Source organism: Callorhinus ursinus, unplaced genomic scaffold, assembly GCF_003265705.2.
Source record: "Callorhinus ursinus isolate GAN/ISIS: 27379988/994484 unplaced genomic scaffold, GSC_fseal_2.0 scaffold19, whole genome shotgun sequence".
Classification (NCBI taxonomy): Eukaryota; Metazoa; Chordata; class Mammalia; order Carnivora; family Otariidae; genus Callorhinus; species Callorhinus ursinus.
Window position 1 is genome coordinate 5,120,224 of NW_027397081.1, and position 12,709 is coordinate 5,132,932.

Below are 12,709 nucleotides of genomic sequence, written 5' to 3' on the forward strand. Positions count from 1 at the left end.
GTCCCACATACCTTTAACCCAGTTTCCCCCAATGGTAAAGTGTTACAAAACCACAGTCCAATAGCATGACCAGGATACTGACATGGATACAGTTGAGATACACAGCAACTGGAGCCCCGTGAGGATCCCTCCCGTTGCCTGCTCACAGCCATGCTCACTCCCTCCACAGCAGCATCCTCCAGTGTGCTCTCCCTTTCTGTAACCCTAGCATTTCCAGAACATTATATAAATGCAATCACATCATCTTTTGAGGTTGCTGCTCTTCACTCAGCATGACACCCCAGGAGATTCAACCAGGTTGTCATTCAGACACTGCCCAGGGATGGCCACGGGGAGATGGGTGTGCAGGCTCCCCACTCAGCCTCCACTGACACCAGGAACTGGGAGAGGCTACGGTTTATGGCTGCATAGGGGATGGGAGTTCTGGGATTCCACCAGGTCTCTGATAATTACTTATTATTGATCACTCATCGCTTTTCTGTTTTGTATTCATTTTATAAAATAAGACAAGTAGAAAAAAACAAGAAATCAAGTAATTGTAACTTGACGTCAACTAGAAAGATACCTAGTAAGCAATGGATACAGGATTTGCTTTTCATTTCTGACCACAGCTACAGAGAAATTCAACACAGTCTCTTTAGATACTCCATTTGTTGTTAAACTCTAAGTCTTGGCTAATAGCCTGCGGGGCTGCAGACTTTCCACCTATAATCTCATTACAAGGTGACTGTAAGATAAATCATTATAGATGATTAAAGATGATTGTTTCCCCTTTTAAAAATTCTCTGACTTTGGTACTATATAAAATCAAATTAATGGAGATAGTGCACACACAACTGAGCTTAAGTTATGATAAAAAATAATAAGATAGAGGGGCGCCTGGGTGGCTCAGTCGTTTGGCATCTGCCTTTGGCTCAGGTCATGATCCCAGGGTCCTGGGATCGAGCCCCGCACTGGGCACCCTGCTCAGTGGGAAGCCTGCTTCTCCCTCTCCCACTCCCCCCGTTTGTGTTCCCCCTCTCACTGTCTCTCTTGGTCAAATAAATAAAGAAAATCTTTAAAAATAATAATAAAATATAAACTACTGGCAGGCATAGATATCTACCTGGTAAAACTGATCAAATTTTGCAGTTGCCAAGGCCCTAATCTGATTTCTGCAGATAAAAAATCCCCTCCCCAAAAAAGCTGTTTCCATTAAACTGTTTCACTTTCCTCTTGCTGAGCAAAAAGAAGACTAAATTTTCCAGCCAATCAGGGACTTAGGTGGGGACATACTTAATTCTGGGCAATGGAATGTATATAGAAATGACAGTACCACTTGTGTGACAAGTAAACAGTTAAGGGGTAGTGTGTCTGTTTGTATTCAGTTTCTTTCATCCAAGGGGCTGAAAGAGAAGACCTCCACCACAGGACAGCCTTGTAATGGAAGGAGCCTGGATACCTGATTTTATGTCTAGAGACAATCTGCCCTGGAGAACTGCCCAACCCACACTGCAATATGACATAAGAAATTAACTTCTGGAGCGCCTGGGTGGCTCAGTCAGTTCAGCGTCTGCCTTCAGCTCAGGTCATGGTCTCAAGCCCGTCATCGGGCTCCCTGCTCTGGGGGAAGTCGGCTTCTCCCTCTGCCCCTCCCCCCAATCATGCGTGCTTGCTCTCTCTCTCTCAAATAAACAAAATTTAAAAAAAAAAAAAGGAAAAGGAAAAGGAAAATTACTACTAGGACAGAACTATATATTTGAAAACTAAGCTTTTCTGAATCCAGAAGGTAGAAAGTGGATAAAAAGCAGTACCAGCAACAACAATGTAAATTTAGCTAATCCGAACATATCTCACAGACCTGACACTTCATGTTTGCTCACAGCCCTTTCCTGCTTTAACTGTTTGGATGCTCATTCTAGATGTTCTCTGGACAACAGTGAAGAAGACAGACTCCAGAGGTCATGAATTAAAAATGAAAACTCAGAAGACCTATATTAGCAGTGATACAGGAATTGCTCAATATTATATATAAACATGATACAAATAGTTTTGAGGAGGACACACACACATTGAAGTACTTCTCCCCTCTGCATATAAAAGCCTTTAACTTAAAAATATGAGTTTAATGACATAATTTAAGGTTATCCACTCCACTAATGCAGAATTTTCCCAAAGCTCAATATAACACATACACTATACATATTGAAATAATATTCATTCTTTAAGTTATATGACAACCAAACATCGAAGAAAGTCTTTTAGTTCATTATTATAAGATACAAAAACTATTTTATGCTTCAGAGAGATAGAGATACCCCATGTTATGGGGATGACATAAAATTCCCATATTTCTAGTAGAAAAAACTTCATCCATTGGGTAATCACTATTTTCCACATTTCTAAACTATGACTATTCACCCAAGTGCCATTCCTCATTTAGTTAAACACATCTGGACTAAAATATCTTACAATATATCTAAGGAAGCTATACTACAGAGTGTTGCAATTCTTTTTTTTAGATTTTATTTATTTGAGAGAGAAAGAGCGAGAGTAAAAGCAGGGGGGAAAGTCAGAGGGAGAGAGAAGCAGGCTCCCCACTGAGCAGGGAGCCCGATGCAGGGCTCAATCCCAGGACCCTGGGATCATGACCTGAGCTGAAGGCAGACGCTTAACCCACTGAGCCACCCAGGTGCCCCAAGTGTTGCAATTCTTAATTTGTATAAAGTCACATTACAACAATTCAGGTAAAATATTAAGTACAAAATTTTGGAAATTAAAATTAAAGTATTTTACTTGAAACTATCAAAGCTATTTAGGATTGATCATGTAATATAAATACTATAATTTATTCAAGTTTTCTAAATAGAACATGTCTAAAGATAAAGTTATGCCAAGATAAATATTATGAGATAGAATACAACATATATATTTAACTCTATACCCTTCATGGAGCAACCACTCAAAAATAATTTTTACAATTACTAAAGTAATTTTTAAAACAGTAATTAGAGTAATTAAAGTAATTTTTAAAACAGTCCAAACTTAAGAGAACAGAAAGAATGAGAGAAGATTCACCGAAAATCAGATCACCCCATAGTATCTGACTTAAACACTGGAAAGCTGGTTCACACCTGGGTGGTGTGTGGTGTGGGGGTTGGTTAGCAGGGTAAGAAGGAAGCCACGCTGCACTGCAGAATCCTCAGAAGGCTCATGAACTGGCAGCACCAAGTTGTTACAGAAGGAGAGTGAAGGTGTAGCAAAAAGGCAAATGGCATGAATGAAAGTCTTTGAAAAAAAGCAATTAACACGCCGATACCCTCCTGGACACTGGCAGAACACTACATGATTCTTCTTTGGAGAAGGTACACAGTAAGGCTGCTGGGCTGGGAAAACCAGACACAGCTGAGAGTCTACAGTCTGAAAACAGGGCATTACAGGAGATACTTAGGGTTCAAATTCTACCACCGCAGCCTTCTTCCCCAACTCAGCTGCCAGGACACTAGCAAGCTGTCTTAGATGCACTTGGTAAGAGACAGAGTGGTCTCCGAAGAGTCTGATCGCTCCATGAAAGAGACCTAACAGTCCAATTCTGGAGGTTTCCCAGTGAAACGGCCCCATCACACCACTCAGCAGTGAAGCTCACTGTACATAATGACCTCACCACCACACCGCTCATCTGGGATACTCAAAAAATGGACCTACGGTGTCTGACTATAACATAAGCTCAAACATACCTGTCAAACTGATAACAATAACTTTAAAGGGGACCTAAGTTTCGCTATATATATTCAATGAAACTAAAAATTTGGCTCTTATTCAGTTAAAATCTGTGATTATTCCCACATACTGTGCTGAAACTTATCTTTGCATTTTCTATTAAATAAGATCTAAAATTAAATTTAAATGTTACTAGAGGATAGAGATAAAAATCACTTAAAAGAAGTGGCTCCTTCATTTGTAAACAGTATTTTTTCCTAAGTCAAATAATTTTTGTTATATATTCTCTAGAAGGGGCGAATAATCATAAGGATATTTAACAGGTATAATTATTTTGAAAATTTTTTTAAAGATATTTTGAAGTAATCTCTACACCCAATGTGGGGCTTGAACTCAAAACCCCAAGATCAAGAGTCATACACTCCACTGACTGAGCCAGCCAGGTGCCCCAATTTGAATTTTTGTACATATTTGAAAATAAGAACAAAAATCCCCAAAGCTATATTTCCTTAAATAAGCTAGAATAAGATACTTTATTTGTTCACCATCTTATACTAATTTATAACTTGTAAGAATTCCTTCTTTTATCATAAGAAAAGAGCCATAATGCTATTATTTGTATTAAGTAACTTGGCTTTTATCCCTCATTCAATTTTCCATAATGTAAATGGCTCACAAAATCCACTAAATTATAATGTAACCTATATGAGACTATACCAAACCTTTGGGCAGAAACAATGATTTTATCTCTGAATTTCTCATAACACCTGGATTATCTTATATTCATGTACTCAATATCTACTAAACTGAATTTCTTCTTTATCCACCTCAATGTTTTCTATCAAGTAGCTTAATTTCTTACAGAAATATAAAACACACAGACTAGGTTCCTGTCTTACTTAAAATCTTTTTGGCACTGTATTTTGCTCTAAGTTAAATCAGTTTTCTTTGTATAAATTTTTTAAAGACATTCCAAAAAAGCCTCAAAATAATTCTGAAAACCAAATTTGCATACTTTCCACTTTAAATTATTTACTGTGGGGCGCCTGGGTGGCTCAGTTGTTAAGCGTCTGCCTTCGGCTCAGGTCATGGTCCCGGGGTCCTGGGATCGAGCCCCACATTGGGCTCCCTGCTCAGTGGGAAGCCTGCTTCTCCCTCTCCCACTCCCCCTGCTTGTGTTCCCTCTCTCGCTGTGTCTCTCTCTGTCAAATAAATAAAATCTTATAAATAAATAAATAAATAAATAAATAAATAAATAAATAAATAAATAATTTACTGCACTGGCATCCACTACTAGAAAAAAATTTTTTTCACATCAAATATTTTTGTCCACATTCTTGCCCCTACTCAGCCACAGATGCATTAAAACAGTGTACCCTTTACCTTTCACAGCATAAACTTAAAGATTACAAGGAGTAAGAGAGTGAATTTCATAATATGCAGTCAAAATATCTCCTCTTTCAGCATCTTTGTCAGCATGATACAAGACTAAGTACACAGTCTCTTCTGAAGCCTTATAATTTTCACATTTTCTAACTAGGGGTCCCTGTAACCCCTATTCAATTGTCAAGTATTAGAAAAACAAGAGCTTTCTTTCTTTTCTTTTTTGGTCATTATGAGGTCTTGAGATAATTCAGGAGCAATTTCACCCATGTTGTGCCTTTCAGTTTCTTACAGAATCAGCCACACACACACACTCACACACAAAATCCTTGAATTCAAAAGCTGAGCCAGGTTATAAAGGGAAGAGTGTAGAAATAAAGGCAAAATCACAACAACAGAGGCCAATTCCATCACAGGAAAATATGGCAACTGCTGGATATGAACCTCTAACTTCCAAAATTTATTTTTATTATCTGAAAATATCTTTCCTTTTGGCTATAATCTATTAGCTTCCTGTGTTAAGAATCATCATCTCATGTTTCACAAAAGCATGGATTAGAAATCTTACATTGATATTTTTAAGTAAAAATAATTATTACTTTGTCATAGTTTATTTAGTACACAAAAACTTTCAGTTGTACACCTGAAACTAATATGTTATACATCAATTAATCTCAATAAAAAAAAATTTCTAGAAAAGCTTTCAAAACATGGAGTACCTCAGGGAAATAAAATTAAAAGGTAGTGAGTGGTGAAAACACCATGATTCACAGGTATACACAACGAGGGAAATGTGAACAAATGTGTAAGTTCAGAAAGTAAGATCACTGGACAAAGGTATAAAAACCCACTGGAATTTGTAACAATAATCTGTAAGATTGCTCATGAGCATTACAAGAATGAGCATGAGCACGCTGACCTGAATTTCCTCCCAGACGTCTTCATCCAGTAAGGTAGCCGCTCTGTGATGCTGCAAAGGGACTATTAGGCAGTGCCCCTCGGTGAGAGATCGGAAGTTGGGTAAACACAAATAAACCTATGGGGAAAAAAATTGCAAAGTGAAATGTTATTGTATTTACTCTCCACTGTGACAAATGAGCCATGGGAAACATGGCTAACGTTTAATAAGGTTTACTTGTTTACAAGCAATATACTTTATTTTAATGTTTTTAAAGATATTTGACATTTTTCTAAAACTTTTAAAGGCCACGAAGGTAGATTTTAATAAACTGCAAATTTACAGCACAAGTCTCAATTTTAACTGTTATACGTATATCTGAGATTGAGCTTACCCAAGGGCAAAATGAATGACACTTTTTCCTTATTCTGAGAAAGCTTTTTGCTTCTTGAAACAACACAATTTTTGGCAAGAATGAAAAAATACATGAGTTGGTAATGATAGAGAAGCCTAACGGGTACCTATTTATCAGAGAGTCCTTCTCTCATTGGCCGAGCAGAGAATTAACCCAACTGAGAGAGAAAGGAAATGTGCTCTGTAGGGTTTTACTGCTTTGGTTAAGCTCTATTTAAATACATGTATTACCTTCAAATTGGTGCTATTTTTTTCACAGTCTCTTTAAAAAAGGTCAATTAGTATGTATGTAGTGAGCAGTGTTCATGAGGAACATAAATAATATTCTGCAAAGGGCCTTGGTCTTATTTTCTATTATTTTTTTTGTTAGGCTTTGCCTAGAAATATTTTGTATGGCAGACAATATAACAAAATAATCCAAAATTTTAAAGCTTTGCTGAGAGAGGACGAAGTAGGAGTAGATATGGAAATTTACCTAAATTCATAGTAAAATCATAACCACATTCAAAGTTAAAAACATCAGTACTGATTCATTAATTGTACCAAATTTACAACTTGTAAATTGCTTACTACTGTCAGATGTTAATAACAGAAGAAACTGGACATGGTGTATATGGAACTCTGTACTGTCTTTTTAATTTTTCTGTAAGTTTAAAACTATTCTAAAAAAAAAGCTTACACCCAAAAAACAAATAATCAAATCAAAAAATGGGCAGAAGACATGAACAGACACTTCTCCGAAGAAACATACAAATGGCTAACAGACACATGAAAAAATGTTCATCATCATTAGCCATCAGGGAAATTCAAATCAAAACCACATTGAGATACCACCTTACACCAGTTAGAATGGCAAAAATGGACAAGGCAAGAAACAACAAATGTTGGAGAGGTTGTGGAGAAAGGGGAACCCTCTTACACTGTTGGTGGGACTGCAAGTTGGTACAGCCACTTTGGAAAACAGTGTGGAGGTGCCTCAAAAAATTAAAAGTAGAGCTACCCTATGACTCAGCAATTGCACTACTGGGTCTTTACCCCAAAGACACAGATGTAGTGAAAAGAAGGGCGATATGTACCCCAATGTTCATAGCAGCAATGTCTGCAATAGCCAAACTGTGGAAAGAGCCGAGATGCCCTTCAACGGATGAATGGATAAAGAAGATGTGGTCCATACATACAAGGGAATATTACTCAGCCGTCAGAAAGGATGAATACCCAACTTTTACATCAACATGGATGGGACTGGAGGAGATGATGCTAAGTGAAATAAGTCAAGCAGAAAAAGTCAATGATCATATGGTTTCACTTATTTATGTAACATAAGGAATAGCATGGAGGACATTAGGAGAAGGAAGGGAAAAATGGGGGGGTAATCAGAGGGAGAAACGAAGCATGAGAGACGATGGACTCTGAGAAACAAACTGAGGGGTTTAGGGGGGAGAGATGTGGGGGGATGGCTTAGCCTGGTGATGGGTATTAAGGAGGGCACGTACTGCATGGAGCACTGGGTGTCATACGAAAACAATGAGTCATGGAACACTACATCAAAAACTAATGATGTACTCAGGAAATGACAGATGTTGGCGGGGATGCGGAGAAAGGAGAACCCTCCTACACTGTTGGTGGGAATGCAAGCTGGTACAGCCACTCTGGAAAACAGTATGGAGGTTTTTCAAAAAATTGAAAATAGAGCTACCACATGATCCAGCAATTGTACTACTGGGTATTTTCCCCAAAGATACAAATGTAGGGATCCGAAGGGGTACGTGCACCCCGATGTTTATAGCAGCAATGTCCACAAGAGCCAAACTGTGGAAAGAGCCAAGATGTCCATCAACAGATGAATGGATAAAGAAGATGTGGTATGTGTATAATGGAATATTATGCAGCCATCAAAAGGAATGAGATCTTGCCATTTGCAACGACGTGGATGGAACTGGAGGGTGTTATGCTGAGCAAAATAAGTCAATCAGAGAAAGACATGTATCATATGACCTCACTGATATGAGGAATTCTTAATCTCAGGAAACAAACTGAGGGTTGCTGAAGTGGTGGGGGGAGTGGGAGGGATGGGGTGGCTGGGTGATAGACATTGGGGAGGGTATGTGCTATGGTGAGCGCTGTGAATCGTGTAGGACTGTTGAATCACAGACCTGTACCTCTGAAACAAATAATACATTATATGTTTAAAAAAAAAAAAAGAAGAAGACAGCAGGAGGGGAAGAATGAAGGGGGGGAAATCGGAGGGGGAGACAAACCATGAGAGACAATGGACTCTGAAAAACAAACTGAGGGTTCTAGAGGGGAGGCGGGTGGGGGGATGGGTTAGCCTGGCGATGGGTATTAAAGAGGGCACGTACTGCATGGAGCACTGGGTGTTATGCACAAATAATGAATCATGGAACCCTACATCAAAAACTAATGATGTAATAATGTATGGTGATTAACATAACAAAATAAGAAAAAAAAATTAACACCACCAAAAAAAAAAAAAACTAATGATGTACTGTATAGTGACTAACATAACATAATAAAATTAAATTAAATTAAAAAAAAAAGTAAAGCACAGTGTTAAGACAAGGTGGAAGAAGATTTTTATTTTTAAAAAAGGAGAAGGGAGGGACAGCTGATGATCAAAAGTTGTTTCTAACTCTGTGACTCTAATGAGTACTAATATAGCTTCATTAATATATCTGCATTGAAGACATCAATTTTAAATATCAGAAATTCAGGGTGATGGAGAATTACTGAATTGCTTTGAAATACTATTTATTGTTTCAACTAAATGGCAAAGTAATTCCTTAGAAACTCAAAATCATATATGATTAACTTAGGTAATAACTAAAAGGAATAATTCGTTATTGTTTATTCACATGTATTAAATGACCCATTCGTCAGATATTGTAGGACACAGAAAAAATTCCTTCTAATCAATATTTCTACATTAAAATATTCCAAGACAAAAAGCTGAATGTCGATGGTAGTTTCTAGAGCAAAGATAGCACAATAAAGCATAGGTGGGGAAAGGAGAGGCTCAAGTGGTTTTTTAAATGAAACCAAAGTGCAAAGACAAGTCCACAAGGGAACAAACAGATCAGCCAACTCTTGGGAAGTTATAGGCAAAGAGAAGGATTTAATACCATTAGACAAGACTGCTTGGAAAGCGTGGGTTACCCCACTGCAAAAGAGGACCACCAAGGAAAACGGGGAAAGACAGGTTGTAAGAAACAGAAAACGTCTGTTCACTGGCCAGCCGTCTGCCTTCACAAGTGGACTGAGAAATGCCTACACTGGGATGCAGCCTACCCAGCAGGAAGCCAACAGCAGGTCCGTGCACTCAGCTCCTGTGTGCCTCCCTGGACACAGCCCGTCCCCAGCACCAGGGACATGAAGGACCCACTGGAAAAACTCCAAACTTCTCCTCAGGTACAGTAGGAAACATTTAAATGTCGCTTTATGTTTGATCTGTTCCTACACTTTTTAAAGATGGGGGTCAGACTGAAGAAGAATGAAAAATGTATAATGTTGTAATTACAAAAATTTTACTGTTTATGTAAAGGTCGGGAAATAATTCAGACAAATCAATACAAGTTACTGGTTATGGTGGGAGTTTTTTTAATTGAATAAATTTTAAATGGGAGTTTTACATTTACCTTTTTGGTAAAGTTTGGAAGGAAAGAAAGAAGCAGAAGAAGGGTAAGGAAATAAAGAAACCAAAATATAAACTGGTAAGTCGACAGTCTTAACAACCTACAAATATTAAAGACTTGAGTTGGAATGGAAACACCAACGCCAGTTCATTGGATACATAAGGCGTATGTCACGTGTATGTGAGAAACAAACTAATCAGTAAACATGCACAGGTGTGGTGCCCAAACTCTCAGTTCCTGAACTAGCACTCATTCATTCAACTTCCCCTCCGCTGCACTCCAGCTGCCCTGGCCTCCCCGCTCCGTGCACGCCCAGCACGTGCTCCCCTCAGGGCTCCTCACTCCCAGAGGCCCCCCCCAAACAGGGGCCATTCCTATCTTCATGTCGCCTGCGCCTTCTCTCTTTCGTAGCTTTACTAAAATACCTCCTAAAAGGGGCCTTCTAACCACTGTCTCAAAAAGTCCCATCATTTTATCCCATTTCCATGCTTCATTTGCTTTAGGACAACACTCTTCTTCAGTTAGGACAATTACTACTTTATTTTCTGCCCAATTTACTACAACACAAGCTCCAAAAGTACATCTGAGTCTACTTTTCCCCAGTTACTCATAAGGGTATGTATCAGGTACACAATAATTATTTACTTATATTTAAGTGTAAGTCGCCAAATATTTCTTGAAGTAAGTGACTACAAACACATATTCTTGACATACAATGGGATATATGTTTGGTAAACAATGGGATACATGCTTAGTGTACAATGATGACTAAGACTTACTTTTTGTTCTTCACAGAACTTACATACTATTAGGAGAGGGACTCAATAAGCGAGTAAAATACAGTAAAATTTTTTGAATTATGAGATATTCTATGAAGAAACAAATAGGTTCTATGAGAAAGTAAGGGAAGGAGCAGAAACCGCTTTGGCCTGAGTATTTCTGAAGTGATTTTAATACTAAGTATCAAGTGCCGACCGTGAGAATAAGGTCACACAGCTGGTAAGGGGCAGAGCCAGAAGCTGAGTCCAGGTGGGCCGGCTCCAGAGTTCAGAGCCTCAAGCACTTCCCAATTTTGCTTCTCTAATGGGCAGAATCACACAAAATGTGAGCTTCATGTCACCTAAATATTTACACTCGCTCTAAAAAAGATTCTAAGAATCATGGGAAGTTAGAAAAGAAAAATATCTGAAACACAGAATAAGAGAAGAAGACAAACTGGAATCCTCTAAGCGTCTCAAGAAAGAGGCAAATCTGCACAAAGCACTACATCAGTTCCTCAGGACAATAAATGTTCTATTTCTTACCTTAACACCTATGGCAACAATGAGGTGCTTGGGAAACTGAGAGCTGTCCAAACAATACAGACACCTTTCCATTTGTGCAGCCAGACTCTGGTGCTCAGCAATTGCTTTCCTCCTCTGGTTCTCTTCCTCTTCACCAGAAGGTTCTCTCTCAGCTGCTTTGGAGACAAACAGGTCATCGAGAGTGTAATAGTCTCCATCTGTTTTTCCCATAAACTGAAAAACCAAAATGACAGTAGTGGGGAGAAGGCAGTGGTTAACATTTTATTGTACTGTAGCTACTGAAGTCCTATCTGTAAGTTCTACAGTAAAACTTCTAAATTAAAAAAAAAAAAAAAAGAAGAAGAAAAACATGATTAAAAACTTAAGCTTGATTTTCAAGGTCAATCAATCCTCATCAACAACATCATCATCATCCCAGCTCAAGTTTATCGTGTATCTGCTCAGTACAATTTTATGCAATGTGATTGTTTTATACTCCCCCCGCGAGAATGAGACCATTATCGTTTCCATTTACTAGATAAGGAAATTGAACTACGGAGAAGTTAAGCACTACTTTCATTTTAAAATCAGCATATGCTTCATAGAGAACATAAACATTTTTCAACTCTATCTCTGGGCAGCTTCTCTGCACCTCCCCAAACATCAACTATAGCCAGGGTGATGCTTTTAAAACACAAATTTTATTTACTTATTTTATTTATGTCCTCAGAGAACTCCACATTGTGAACAGGATCAAGTTCAGGCTCTGTTTTGTCTTCAAAATCATAGACACAGACAAGCATAATGGTTAAAAGCCAGGACTCTCTATAGAGTCAGAGTAACTGTGGTGAAGTTCTAGCTCCTGTCTGTCTTAGCCTTGGGCAAGTTATTTAAACTCTCTGTGCTCCCTGCACACTTCACTTCCTCATTTCACAATGGTTGTAACAATACTATTTACCTAAAAGGTTATCTTGCTTAATCCTCACAACACTTGCCTGGCACACAGGAAGGACTCACAAAAGTGAGCCACCATTACTATTACAATCTTCATAATCTGGCACTGATGACCATTCTGGTCATATCTGATTATATCCTTAACTTGAGGTGCTGCGCTGGTCATCATCCTGTTTTCAGTCCCCAAAACACTGCTACCTTCAGGCTTCACAACACACTGCTCTCTGACCAATTCTGCCCTCAACTGTGCCATTCTACTCCCACTCCTTTTTCAATCTAAGGCTTCGATTTAGTTGTTGCCTCCAAAAAAGAACTTTCCTGGATCTTCCAAGATCCGCTGGTACTGTACTCCCATCAGTTTCAAGATGACCACACTTTATCATAACTTCTCATTAACTGGGTTTTTCTTCCATTAGACTAAGTTCTGA

At 38.5% G+C, this 12,709-nt stretch overlaps 1 protein-coding gene across 2 annotated transcripts in view; it reads right to left on the reverse strand.

Moving 5' to 3' along the window:
- Positions 1–12,709, reverse strand: part of CWF19L2 (CWF19 like cell cycle control factor 2) — a 119,934-nt gene that overhangs the window by 11,141 nt on the left and 96,084 nt on the right. For both annotated transcript variants that reach the window (XM_025893721.2, XM_073903676.1), the window contains exons 13-14: positions 11,349–11,561; positions 6,002–6,118 (exon numbers count right to left, since the gene is read on the reverse strand). In XM_025893721.2, coding sequence (XP_025749506.1) covers positions 6,002–6,118; positions 11,349–11,561 — 330 coding nt within the window. The remainder of the gene's footprint in view (positions 1–6,001; positions 6,119–11,348; positions 11,562–12,709) is intronic.